Source organism: Haemorhous mexicanus, chromosome 8, assembly GCF_027477595.1.
Source record: "Haemorhous mexicanus isolate bHaeMex1 chromosome 8, bHaeMex1.pri, whole genome shotgun sequence".
Lineage (NCBI taxonomy): Eukaryota > Metazoa > Chordata > Aves > Passeriformes > Fringillidae > Haemorhous > Haemorhous mexicanus.
This window is the reverse complement of record NC_082348.1, coordinates 11040907-11055123: the sequence shown is the minus strand read 5'-3', so window position 1 is coordinate 11055123 and position 14217 is coordinate 11040907. Positions and strand designations below refer to the sequence as shown.

General features: G+C 43.7%; 1 protein-coding gene across 1 annotated transcript in view; it reads left to right on the top strand.

Moving 5' to 3' along the window:
• SLC49A4 (solute carrier family 49 member 4) overlaps positions 1-12386 on the top strand; it is a 71552-nt gene extending 59166 nt beyond the window's left edge. The window contains exons 8-9 of the mRNA XM_059852730.1: positions 1438-1620; positions 4775-12386. Coding sequence (XP_059708713.1) covers positions 1438-1620; positions 4775-4890 — 299 coding nt within the window. The 3' untranslated portion in view covers positions 4891-12386. The remainder of the gene's footprint in view (positions 1-1437; positions 1621-4774) is intronic.
• Positions 12387-14217: the final 1831 nt, after the last annotated feature.

The window sequence follows — 14217 nt, the reverse complement described above, 5'->3', positions numbered from 1 at the left end:
CAAGTCCTCTGTTGAAAAAGAAATGTTCTTGTGCCTTGGAAGCAAACCACATGAAAAAGAGGATGTAATAAACAGCCCTTTCTGCTTCCTAATCCCTTTATTTCTTTTCCATGATTTTTTATATTTTAAGAAGCTGTTTTAAAATTTTTTTTAAGCTGAACATTTCCTGCTTCCCGACAGTTTCTCAGTAGAAAGCTTGAGCAGTGCTTAACAAAAGATGAAGTAGAACTGGTTTTCCCTTTCTAAGACAAAAGAGTGTAAATTAAACTGAAATATGTACACATATATATATATTTATATGAAAAAAATTCTAAGGGTTTTGTACCATAGAATCTTTTCACTGCAGTGAAAGGACACTATAAATAATTCACCTCTGACTTCATAACACTTTTGTATTTGAAATATTTTTCTTTAGGTTTTCTTAGTATTTTGGTGGGAGCCTCAGAAATTATTCCAGAGTTTTCTGGTTATTTAAAGCCTTCTCATAATTTCCTTCTTCTTTTTACTTGGTCAGTAACCTCAGGTTATTGAGGTTGCAAGTCAGGAAATCTTCTCTGTCCAAGACTTACTTGAATTTCTAAATAGATACTAAATTTTTGTGAAGTTTTGTGTTTGGCTTTTTGGTTTGTTTTTTTTCTTTTTTTTGTAGTCCAGAAATAACTATAATAAGTTTCTTAAATGATAATACAAGCATCTTAAGCTTCTGTATTAAGTACTGTGAAGTATTTGGCAGAAATTGTAGAACAAAATAGTTGAGGTTGCTGAAGAGATGTCACATTTTTCTGTTGGTTTGTCCAAGAAAAACAATTTGTTGTGCAGCAGCAAATAATCTGCATTATCAAATCTGTCCCTTTCCTGTCAGGAGCTGGGTGCCCTTCATTTCCTTTTGAAGCCAGAAGGGATTCAACGTGTTGCAGCTCAGGCTGTGCTGAATACTAATGTCTTGATAGCTGGTAGATCATTAGTATTTATTTGTAAAATGGAAGCAAAATTAGTTTTGACCTTTAGAGCTAAGTCAAAAGGTTAATCCATGTCCATTTCCAATTCGGTGCATTAATTGCTCCCTGTCCTAATTGTGTCTAGGACAATATTTTCTGTTTGTTTCAGAGGTAAATTAAACTGTAGGTGATGCTTTGCATTCATAATTTTGTTGTTTGTTTTACTTACAAGTGAAGTCCAAATCACTGAATATATCTTCATGCATTCTGTTTAAATAAATAGGTAAATAAATCAATCAATATTTCTGATTTTTTTTCCACATATCAATGCATGCATTCTTCCTAAAGTTAGTGGGATGTGATGTTCTTTTTGATGCACAGAGGATAAAAATAAGATTGTGCATTTTTTGGTTATTCAAATATTAGTATTCTTGGCAGCTCTGAATAGGAGGGGAAAACACCAGCATGAAATTAATAACTGATTTTGTTTCCATTGTAGCTACACTGTACACATCCTGCATTTTGCTGGGCATATTCCTCAACAGCAGCGTACCAATATTCTTTGAGCTCTTTGTGGAGACAGTCTACCCTGTTCCAGAAGGAATAAGCTGTGGAGTTGTCACCTTTTTGAGCAATGTGTTCATGGGAGTGCTTTTGTTTTTCCTCACATTTTACCATACAGGTAAGAAATATAAGGCACTTGAAAACTTTAATACTCCTTAAGGGCATACCTTTGTCAGTAAAAGGAGGGATTTGCACGTACAATTTCTCTTAATAACCAAATGTTTGAATCCAAGCAAGGGCAGCAAGGAAGGAGAATTTTAATCATTCTTTTCTATATGCATGCTTATAAAAACAAAATTTCTTAGATGCAGGGTAATTCTACTTGAATCTGCTGTAGGCAGAAACCACCAAGGTACACACTGTCATCTAATTTTATAAAGGCCTGGGTAATGTGACCATTAATAACGTTTGTACCTGTGGGTGGTGAGAACCACAGTAAAGCTCACCCCATCTCATGCTCTTGGGTAGAGCTGTATTGCCCAGGAGGGGCAGAGCAGAAATGCCCCATTTAAAACCAGCTCTGTTCAGTGGGTCAGAGGTCCCACTGCCCAAAGACAGAACAGACATTCCTGTGGGAAATCCTGTGGCCTATTCCAGCTCAACAGGATTTCACTTCAGGTTTTTGTCAATTCATTCAGACTTCCTCGTCTCTCAAGTATTATTTGCTTCCTCCTAACTCATAATCATAACTTAAAACTTGCTGTTTTGTAGACTATAATACATATTATTACTCCAAGCTGTAAAATAAGAACCCAGCTTGCTTTCAAAGGGAAGTCTTTATTAATGGTTTTCAAAGACACAGATTTTTTCTTTGTATTTTGTCATTATGGTAAACATTTGCTTCACGGTGTAATATTTGTAAACCATTAGAAAATGTGAGCTTTTATGTATTATTACTTCTTAAGATGTTGAATTTTATAACTAAGAGGAGAGTGACAAATTTCAGATTGAATTCTGCTATAAATTATCAAGGTTTCAACCTGGGGCAGATTTTCAGCATGGCTTGTCTTTCTGCCAGGAAATTGCAAGCAGGATGACAACCTTGTTCCAAACTGTGGTCTGCAAACACAAATGGAGAGAAATTATTTAATTTTTTAATACTGATGCTGAACTGTGTCATTGTAAAATCTGAATGCCATCTGGACTAGCCTTGGGGTGGTGTGAGAGCTAGTCTTTACATTTTAAAGTATACTTTTGATATTAATTGGTGTGAACTCTGTTCACACATACTGTTGTTTCTGACATCTGTACCTGAACTGGAAAGATGACACAGAATGTTCAGAGAATTTTTTCAGTGTTTGGCATTACATAATAAATGAGGATGGGGATATGGTGTCTCACTTCTGATGAAAAACTTACAACACAGTGGACTCATTCCCCCATAAATAGAGTATTTGGAGCCATTTTTTATCTCTCATATTTCTTTCCCTACGAGATACCAGTAAATGCAGGTTAGGATAAACCTGAAATTGGTATACCCATACACTTAAAATATTTTCCCTATTTCTTCAAAAGGAAAGAAAATAAAGTAATTTGTTCTTAGGAAAATCCATTCTTTGATAGAAAGTATGAGAGAGTGTGTGGTCACTGAGGGGGATCAGTGCCAGGGGTGCTATTGGCTCCTCTGATTAAAAAAATCCGTTAGAAGGTAGATAATGATCTTAATCATTTGCTTTCATTTGATTCAAATACATCCTGTAATGGCATTTAAGAAGCTTACAGATAAACCAGAACTCAGTCAAATTCATCATGTTCCCTTGGTCTTTCCTTTTAGCCAAATAATCTTTCAGTAGTTTTCATTCCAATTTCTCTTTTTCTCCTTGTACTGATATTTCAAATGCTGTGAAGGACCCAAACCCTGGAAGCTTTCCAGTGCACTGAAGATTTTGGTTCAGCTAGCAGAGTGGGGATGTAAACCTCCCTAAAGCTCAGCCTTGCTGCTAGTGCTGTGCCCCAAAGCTGCAGCCTCTGGATAAGGTTTCCTTTGCCTTTTCTGCAGGGATTTCCAAGGGAAAAACAAAAGGAAAATGACCTTTCACACGATTGCTGCATTCCCTGCATCGCCAGTGCTGGCACAAATTCTAGATCAAAAAAGACATGAAGTATTCCCAAGTTAAATTTCATCTTTTAGGATATTTGAGTTAAAATCTGTTTAATCCAATTAAGGAGGGATGTTGTAAGGAAAATAATAGCAAAGCATTTGCCTGTTGACTTCTGGCATCGCATAAGTCCTCTCCAAGCCTAGGAAATTTTTACTATGTTTTTAATAATGATACTGCCTAAACAAATCCATAAGGGTTTTTGGTGGATCAGGGAGAATTTTGTTGAAAGTTACTGGTTTTGGAAGGTTGATTTTTCAGGCCTTCTGATTGTTATCATTCACCTTGTTTAAAACAAATCATGCTTTTTCTTTCAGCAATATAAATTGCAGATTTAAGAAAGTAGCAGTGATGAGGCCTTGATTTTGATTAACTCAGATTTGATTAACTCTCCTGGAGGGAGAGTTTAGATTCTGTAAAATTAAATAATAATAAGGAAAAAAAATAATAATAGTAATAATAATTGAAAATTTGCAAAAAATGAGCAAAACACTATCCAGTTAAATGAATGTTTCTTTAGTAAATTGACACATGTAGAAAGAAACAATTTGTTGTTTAAAAAAAATGTGAACCAAACTGCTAATTATTAGTCAAATATAAGATGATAGGATTTTTTGAGTACAGAACACAGACTTTTAAGAGCAGTACGTTACATCAAACAGCTGAAAAGAGGCTTCCAAGGACCTGGTTTTTTGCAATGACTTTTAAATTGAATTGATCCCATTATGCACAAGTTTCTTCTGAGGAATTGGTTTTCCCTCCTTATACAATGTAGCAGGTTTGATTCAAAATCAAACCCAGTTTCTCCCTATGCTTTTAATTTTAGTTCTCAATCCATGGAAATCAAGGGACTAATGAGCAGAGTCTTTGGAAGTGGTTTATTCTCCATTAGCAATGATAGATTTTATTTTTTTTTCCCCCATTCTCTTCATTGGCAGGTTGAATAAGGAGGATTTACATTAGGTGGAGGATTGGTTATAAATATCTCTAACTTAAGGTGTCCATGGAGAAGGCTCACAGACCAAGTTAACCATGGATTGATCAACTGGGAGCTGTCAGGACTTCGTCAGAACACAGTGATTTCCTTCAAACCTGCCATCAGTCCAAGTTTTGGTTGCTTTAAACACAGAACATGTTTGATAACTGAGGCTGGGTCTCTGTTCTGCTTTACAGAGTTTTCCTGGTTCAACTGGTGCCTGCCAGGGTCGTGTCTGCTCAGCCTGCTCCTCATCCTGTGCTTCCGCGAGTCCTACGACAGACTCTATCTCGACGTTGTCGTCTCCGTGTGATCACCCTGCACTGGTGAGGGCTTGGAAGAGACTGGAAGTTGGCTTTGCAGTCTGCACATCTGCCTGGATTTGCACAGCTGAACAGCAGAAAAACAAAGAAATTTCAAGACTTAATTGTGGCTTTATTTAGAGAGGATGAGGGATGGGTCGTTCTTACGTTCAAGACCATCTTGATTTGCCATAAATGTGGAACTGGAGTGGTGATGGTGACACCAAAATGCACAAAGAGAATCTCTCTGCTGTCCAGGTCCCTGTGCAGGGCTGGGGCTCTCTGTTGAAGAGGCTGTTGATGTAGCAGTGAGGTGTATGTTGTGTGTGTGTGCCTGTGTGCTGACTCACGGTTATACACACCAGGGTACCAGTAATCTTCAGAGTCTTCTATCAGAATGAAAATAGGGAATAATCTTAACAAAAGGAAAAAAAAATAAGAAAAGAAAACAAAAATCTTTTCAAGATCTCTTTAAAATCACTAGTCATTTATATGTTGAATGTTCATTAAACATTTTAAGCTAAAATGATTTGGTGCTTGTACACTACATTTACATTCTAATAAAGTGGGTTCTGATATAAGACACTGGTACCAGGGTTTTTAGCCATACTAAATACCCCAAATAATACCTAAATACCCCTGCAAATAATCCTTGCAGTGTTATTAGAGGTGTATGTTACCACCCTGGAGCACAAGTAAAGAATAGCTTTAGCTGCCACTGAATCCCAACCCGCACCCACAGTCGTCTCTGAAATGCCACCATGGTTCTGTATCTCCTGAATATGGAGCTTCTGTGGTGTACTGGAGTGTCACTCTAGGTAAATGTTGCTGTTCTAAAGGCCACCACTGTGTCACCTTTCCATCCTCCATCTCCAGTACTGCCTTTTTTACTGTTTGTGCCACTGAATACTGTGGGTGTGGATGTCTGAATCCTGCTAGTTCTCTCCTGATACTCTAAGGTGTGTGGGTTTAGGATTAGTTTATGACTGAGGGTGCCTAAACAATATTGCTTGTAACCCAAGTCTGGAGAAATCACAGTTTCCTAAAAAAACCCTTCTAGTTGAGGAGGTGCATTGATGGCGAAATGACAATGATTTTGACAATGAGTAACTGGCATGATATGGAAATTGATGCCAGCTCTTTTTATCAGTACTAATCTGTGGTCATTCTGGCCCTTACTTGAACGTAAATATTAAAGACACTTTGAATAGTTTTTTAACTCAATTTTTAAACCTGCTAATGATTTGTTAATTATATTCTTAGATTTCAGTTCAGCGTCATTTAAAATATTTCTCTGTGTGTGTGTGTGTGTGTGTTCTGTGCTTTGTGTTACGGGGGTGTGTTTGTGTGTATGGGGGCGTGCATATTTATATCAATGTGTACACAAATAAAACTTATATATATAAGAGATACATATATATATATAAGTTGTGCAAGGGTATGTGTTTCCCTAGGTTTACTCCAGGTGATCCTGTCTGGGGAAGGTGATGTGCCCTTGTTTGTAACCAAGCCAGTCACTGCCGTGAGTGGGAATGCCTTGTGTGACAGGGATTCTTTTCAGGGAATGGTTTCCTGTCCTGGCAGTTCTGTGGCAGGGGGTGGGTGCATGTGTTGGAGGAGGCTCTGCATTTCTAGAAGTTGAATCAAGCACCCTCTGCTCCTGTGTGGGGCTCTTTACTCCTGGGGCAACACCAACACGGTAAGCTCGCTCAAATAAACCCAGAACTACCTTTCAGACACGGATCTGTTCCTTCTGCCTGCTCTCCTTTTGCAGAGAGAATACACCTCTAAGACTTAACTCAGGAGTGTATCTGTGCAGTAAAATAAAACAAGCTGTTCCCTGCTTTTATGTTTTCAGAGCAATTGATGTACTTACTGTAGTAACTGAAAATGGTTTTAGCTCATTGCCTGTATCAGCTCTAAATAGTCTTTCCTGTCTTGAAGCAGGTTCTTTGTGGCAGTGGAGCTAACCTGCATAGGGAAAATTAAATCAGTCCAACCAGCACATTCAGATCCACTGGCATCATCCCTTACTTTTCAGATGAGTAGTGTTAACTGTCCAGCTTCTTTTTACTACATTTTAGTGCCTGGATTAGTTTCAGTATCCAGTAGCTGCTGCTACCTATTGTCTCTGAAACCAGGGATCGTTTGCCAAGAGTCTGGAGTTGTATTGTCATGGCAGAACTGCAAGCTGGGATGGCTCTTCAGAGCTCTGTTTCTGCAATTTACTGTAGCTATATAAAGATTAAAATTGCTGTCCTGAGTGACAGAGATTTCTAATCCTTTCACTGTCCTGACTGTTTTAAGATGGAGAAGCATTTTACACAATACTTAGACTACAACCTATTATTCCTTTGTTCCAGAAGGCATCAAACAATTCAAAATATTTGTCAGTGCTTCCAGATGCAAGCTCTCCATAGTCAGGGGAGAAGAGTGAACCTCTTGTTTTAAACCCTGTTGATTGTTTTTCTGAGTCAGAGTGAATGGCTCACTGTGACTCTGATGCTTTGGTATCTGTTTCTCTGTGTGGTGAGTTGACTGTGGGTGGACACCACGTGCCCAGCAAAGCCACTCTGTCTTTGCCCTCCTCAGCTGGGCAGGGAAGAGAAAATACAATGGAAAGCTCATGAGCTGAAGTAGGAACACTCACCAGTGACCCTCTTGGGCAAGACAGACTCAACTCGTGGACACTAGTTTAGTTTACTAACAATCATATCACAGTAGGATAAAGTAAAATAAACCCTAATCTTGAAAACACCTTTCCCCCATCCCTCCCTTCTTTCCAAGCTTAACTTTACTTGTGGTTTTCTCTCCCCCCTCCCCTCAGCAGCACAGGGGGACAGGGAGTGGGGGCTGTGGTCAGACCATCATACATTTCATCCCCTGGGGGCTCCTCACATTCTTCTCCTCCTCCAGCATGGGGTCCCTCCCAGGTGAGACAATCCTCCATGAATTTCTCCACTGTGGGCAGAGACCTTTGGGAACAGTCCTGCCAGCAAACCTGCTCCAGCCTGGGCTCCTCTCTCCATCCTGCCAGGAGTCTGCTCCAGCAGGTTGCCCACAGCCTCCTTTGGGCATCCAGCTGCGTGGCAGGGGGTTCTGCACAGGCTGCAGGTGGATCTCTGCTCCCCATGGGCCACAGGGACACAGCTGCCTCACCATGGTGTGCATCACAGGCTGCAGGGGAATCTGCTCCAGTGCCTGCAGCAGCTCCTGGCCTCCCTCTGCACTGACCTGGCTACCTGCAGAGCTACTCCTCTCTCCAGCTGTGCAGTAACTTCTTTTCCCTTCTGAATCTGTTATCCCAGAGGTGTTATCACTGTGGCTGGGGGGTTCAGCCTTGGCCAGTGCCAGTGCTCCATTTGGAGCCTGGCTGGGTTGGCTCTGTCCCTCATGGGGGAGCTCCCAGCTGCTCCTCACGGACCCCAGCCCTGCAGCCCCTCACTGCCAGAGCCTTGGCACGCAGAGCCCGTGCCCTGTGTCTGCCTGGCACTGCAGCTTGGACTGAGTTACAGCCACCAGTGCCTCTGCACTGGAGCAGGGACCTTCTGCAGGGCTGGGCAGCCCAGCCAGGCCCTGCTGGAAACCTGCATGGGGTTCACAGGCACTCTGCAGTCAGGGCTCAACCCAGCTGAGTTCCCAGCAGCTCTGATGGAAATCTGCCCACGTGAAAGTCTCAAAGGATTGCTCCCAAATTACCTGAAGTTGTGCAGGACATGGCTGCATTCTACACACACAGTGTTCAAGTTTTGGATTTTATTAGATTAGCAAGCCTGGCTTAGGATGGAAATGAGGATTTTAAATGTGCTTGCTGAGATCTCTGAAAAACACTTCATCCTCATCTGTGCTCCATAGCAGCACCCTTCTGTGGAGGAGCAGTCCATTTCATGTCAGTAACACAACTCAACCCATAGAAATATTTTTTGGATAAGCATTACTGCCTGGTCCACCCTTTTTGGATTTAGCAAGAGTCCAAGCTGCCAGGCTACCTGCACTTCTTTGGAAGTTTGAGTTTGAAGCACAGGGAGAGCCCTTAGCAGTGCAGATGCAATTAGGAGTAGTGCAGAATAGGCTCAAAACAGTTAATGCTTTTCTTAATAATTAAAGTTTGAAGTCTGTCTAAATTGGACCAGTCACAGCATTGGCTGCTATGTGGCCTGTGACTTGCCAGCAGAGGAAGGTGCCCTGAGAAGCCCTGGAATATTCTTCTCTTTGTGGCCTGTAAGTTCCCAGCCCTGAAGAACCTCTTCCCCAGCAGTGCTGAGCCCCTTAACACAGGTAATGGTGTTGTGGTTTGTATTGGAAATGCTGGGAAGGTTGCTCCGTGGTGACCACTCTCTCCTAATGGTTCATTGCAGACATTTGTTTGGCTCAGTGACACTCCTGGTTTAGATTCCAGTGCTGCTGGCTCTCCTTCTCCTGAGCTCTGGAGCTGTGCAAGCTCCCATGCTGCTCATGGGGAGGCTCAGGATTAGAAAATGCAGGCTCCACTTGCAGCACTGCTTCCTGTCTCTGGTCACTGCTGTTACCCATTAACTTCCTCTGGCATCCTTTGCCCTCCCTCGGGGCTGCCTGCTCCCCTGAGCTAGAGGTGTGGAGAAGAGCTTCCTTGCTTCCAGAGCAATCTTACAGGGAAAGGAGGTTGGCTGACCATGTACTTAATGTACATTAAAATAGAGATTTTTTTTTTTTTAAATCATGCCAGTTGGAATAAAGTGCAGACCCAAAGGATTCTGCACATATCATGAACAGATAATCTGTTAGAAGCAGCCTGTAATTTACCTGAAACCTATGATTTTAGCTCCCACACCTGGAGAGGCCAAGCAGATGGGCACTGTGTGTGTCAGGTATTCAGGCTCACAGAATCACAGTTATTCCCAACCATCTGACAGAGCTGAAAGGACTGGGAGTGGGATGTCTTGAATCTTGGCGTGGGCTGGAAAACCCCAGACTCTGTCAGTGTTTGTAGTGGTAACTTGGGGAAAGCACCAGGTTGGACTGAGTAACAAGAAGTGCCCAGTTCCAGGGGGCATTTCAGCACCGAAATATTCCACTGGACTGGTGAGGTCCATGTGCAATTTGAAATTTTGTGGTGACAGGGATGTTAATGCTGGGCTTGTTCTGCAGTAAACTGAGCAAGTGGCTGCATGGCCTTGCACTGCAACATAAACAAGCTGCACTGATTGATGTGCATGTGTTGGCTCTTGCAAGAAAGGGAAATGTGATTTAATTGTCAGGAGTGACTGAAATATGAATGGGAATGACACAGTTTGCACGGTGGATATAACTGCTCTGTAATGGTGTGACAGCAGGGCTCTAATTGTTCATTTCTTTTGTTGGGTCACTTGCAAATTAAGTAAGTATCTCTGACAAAGGCATTTTTATGTTTCATTAGTTTGGAGGAGGTTCCTTTTATACTAAGTACAGACCATTGTAATAACTTGGCAAGACAACTGCTACACTGTGTGGAAACCTACACCAGTTCTGGGTATTGATTTGGGATTTGATGGTGGTGCTGCCATTCTCAGGGTTGTTAAAGCACCACATGGGATGTGGGCTGTGCAAGGAGCTCTGTGTGGGGATGCACAGTTGTGCAAGGGCAGATGCCAACCCTGCCAAAACACACAAGAACTTTGTCACGTTCCGTGGGTCCCAGCATTCCAGCTGTGGGGGGAGAGGAGGGAAATGCTGCCTTGTGGCTGCTGCCTCCTTTCCATCAGAGACAGCCAGGCAGCCTCCAGGTTCCCTGCTTCACCTGAGGGGATCAGGAATCATCACCATCAACACAGATCCATCTCACTTCCCTGCAGCCGTGTCTGCTGCCAGCTGGGTTGTGGGTGGCACAGGAATATCTGCCTTACTTCCTCCAGGAGTGTCACTTCAGCTGGCAGAGCATTGCCCCAGAGCAGGCACAGCCACAGTGAAGTCAGAAGAAGATGTCAATCTGCTCACAATTTTTGCAGTTTGTGTTTCAAGACAGATGAAACTAATAAATAAAGGAAGAAATGTAACTCTGTCCAAAGTTTTGACAAGCAAAAACAAATATTTGCACAGATGTGCTGGCTGCTGCCAATTACTTGGGATTGCAATGTTTTTGGATCAATTCATGCCCCCCACAGACCCAGCACTGTTTCTTCACTGCTCAGGCCCAGCAGCACCGTGGGAAGCTTCAGGCCCTGGTGGAGGGCAGGGACTGCAGCACAGAGGGAGAAGGGAAGGGCTGAGCCAGGCTGCCCAGGAGGGGGAATGTTGGGCACCTGGGCTGTTTGCACAGGAGGGGTGTCTACTTCAGCCCAGTTGTTTCAGAGCCTCATTTTTTCCTTCCTCAAGGATGAGTTTTTGACCTTCATTTTCTGTTTGTGATGGGGTTTGAGCTGCAGGGACAGGGACAGCCATGGTGGTGGCACATGATGTAGAGGTGCTGGTTCTCCAAGGTGCAGCAGGGAAGGCAGGTGGGACTTGCTCTCTGCAATAACAGCTTTTCTCTGCATGGTCTCTCTCCCAGTGGCTTCCTCCATGTGATTTATCCTCTTGTTGCATCTGGACAGACTCACTGCACTCACTCTGCATTGCTACATGAAGACAATACCAGCAGCAAAACCTTTTTCTTTACCTTCAGGCTGAGGCCACTTCTCCAGTCCTAGTCCACATCTTTGTCAAAGCCACCACAAGGCCAAGCTCATGTTTTTCTTCACAGAGGGGATGTGCAGGTTTGTGTGGGGCAGGTTTGGGGAAGGGCTGCCGGGGGCTTGGGGTGCCCACCCATGCCAGGTGAGGGGGATGCTCCATGTCCCTCCCCAGCAGGGACAGCCTGAACGTGCAATATAAACCAGAGCTGTGTTTCCTGCCCCCTCCCTGCCCACAGCTCTTCTTTCTGCTCTGACCTTTCTGCTTCACCAGGGCTGAGCCAGCCCAGCAGGGCTGCAGGGTGTCCCCATGGGCAGCCTGCCATCAGCTCCTGCTCCCATGGGACAATGATGCATTTTCCAAACATATCTCTTTTCTCTGCCTATGATATTTGCTAGATTAAAATCTCTTTTTCCCCTACCATATTTAATGTCTTCCACTGTGCATTTTAGAAAGAAGTACTTGATAAGGTCATCAAAACAGCTTTTAATTATGGGACACACCTAACAGTTGGGGTTTTTTTGAACTGCATGAACATATGGAGAAGGAAGAGGGTTTTACATGTTGGAGAGCATCTTTGTAAACTATCCTCGACTTGTAAGACTGTTCAGTTTTACTGGAGTTTGTATGCATTTTACTTTTGTAATTTTTTAAGTGATTTGATAGAATTTTATTTTAGGGCAAATTCTACATTTTGTATGGGATATTCCAATGTGGTGTATTTTTACTTTTGAGGAAATAATGTTGAAACCACTATATACTTGTCAGTGTAACATATCCACTGTGTAATTCCTATTTGAAACTGGACTCTGACCATGAAGTGCGTGTTATTTTACGTGCTGGTTGTTGCACATTAAAGAGGTTACTCAGTTTGCTGCCATCACTGTTCATCACTTCCAAGAAAGCACAAGGGAGTAGTTTATTTCTGCAATAATGCTGCCAAAACCCACTGCAGATCCTGCTACGAAATGGGGGTTGTTTAGTCTAAATGAATGTAGCCTCATCCAGTCTCCCAGCCCAGCCAATTAAAGATTTCCATGGCTTTTCCTGAGGTTTTGGGGGGATGGTCTGGCACTGCAGGTGCACCCCTTGGTACCCCCCAGCACGGAGGGGAAGGGGAAGGGTCTGGCAGGGGTGGCAGCCTCTGCAGCCCCATCACATCATCACCACTCTGATTTCACACCCTGATTCCTCCAGGCTCAGGGCCCAGGATGCTGCAGGCCAGTTGATTTTGCTGGCTCCCACCATCACTGTCTCTGTTGGGGCTTTTGGAAAGGAGAGCCTTTGTAAGAACCTTCCTTGTGTTTATCCTGCGTTTGATTGAAGCAGACCCAAGCCGGCATCTCTTGATCCATGTTTATTTTCTAGGACCAGCTCTTCAAGAATGGCCTGACTACTTATCAGGGCAAATTTAAAATAGCCTCACATCCTATTAGTGCTTGGAAGAAATCTGTCAACTCTCATGTTGTGGAATATCTGGGCCCCACTATTCTTAGCAACAGTCTCTTTCCAGGCTATATATGGGAGCTTAAAGCGCCTCTAATGGTACAGTTCCCAGTTGTATTTATCTTTGCAGTGTTACAGAAATCTCCATCCTTAGGGGGATGAGAACTGAGGATCTGTCTCAGAGCCCTGATGTAGTTCTGTGTTTTGGTGAAGTCCCTGTGCTCGTTCTTTCTCAGTTTTTTTCCTATCTCCTGTTTTATCTTTGCTGCTGTTAAGTCTGCTCTTTCCAGAATAAATGACATTTATTCTGTCCTTCCTGAGAGAGTGCCGGGTGCTGGCAGCTCTCTCTTTGCCTGTGCTGCAGTTGCACGTGGGGGAGCAGCTGGGCTGGGGCCAGCTGGTTGAAAGCTCTTGGTGCTGTGCCCAGATGTGCCCAGATGTGGGTGGGCTCTCACAAATACCTCGTGTTCAATGGCCGTGGGACCAGCAGAGGCTGGGGAAAAGGTTGGGGCCACTTGTAAATGCTGCGTGTGTGTGTTTTGGCATCTTTGGACTGCAGCCAAACACCCAGGATGCTGATGCTGGGAAACATGAGCAGCAGCACCCCCAAGGCAGGGGGACCTGCCTTCACCCTCCAGCCATGGGTCATGAGAGCCGAGCAGCTGCAGGGCTTTACCTGCTCCAGGAGCATGATTTGGGTTTGCATCAGGGACTTGGGACCCAAGGCATTCACCTTTACCTGGCACACACCACTGATATTACTCTGCACCCACCACCATGTGAACACAAATTTCCAACCAGGGATTTTTTTTTTTTTTTTTTTTTTTTTTTTTTTTTTTTTTTTTTTTTTTTTTTGCCAGAACTTGAGTTTGAGCTGACAGAGGGGAAGGTCCAGAGTGTGCACCATGCCAGGATTCTTCACACCAGCTGCCAGGAGCAGCACATTCTCCCAGTGCAGGCAGGCCACCTTGCACACTCAGTGTATCAGAGATGGTTTTATCCTGGCTGGGGTGGGCTCTGGGGCTCTGGGCTGGCGTGCAGCAGTGATGCTCCAAGTACAAGTTTGTACCTGCTCACTCCAGACCCTCCTTGGCTCCAGCAGCTCCTGGCACGGTGGGGCCTGCCAGGGACTGAGCTGCTCCCCAGGACAGGCAGCTCTGCCAGGCAGGAGGTTCATCTCCTCCAGTGCCAAAGGAGTGATGGATCAGCAGAAGACAGCAGTAATTGCCAGGAGGCTTTCAGGCAGAAAGCAAGGCTCTCGCTCG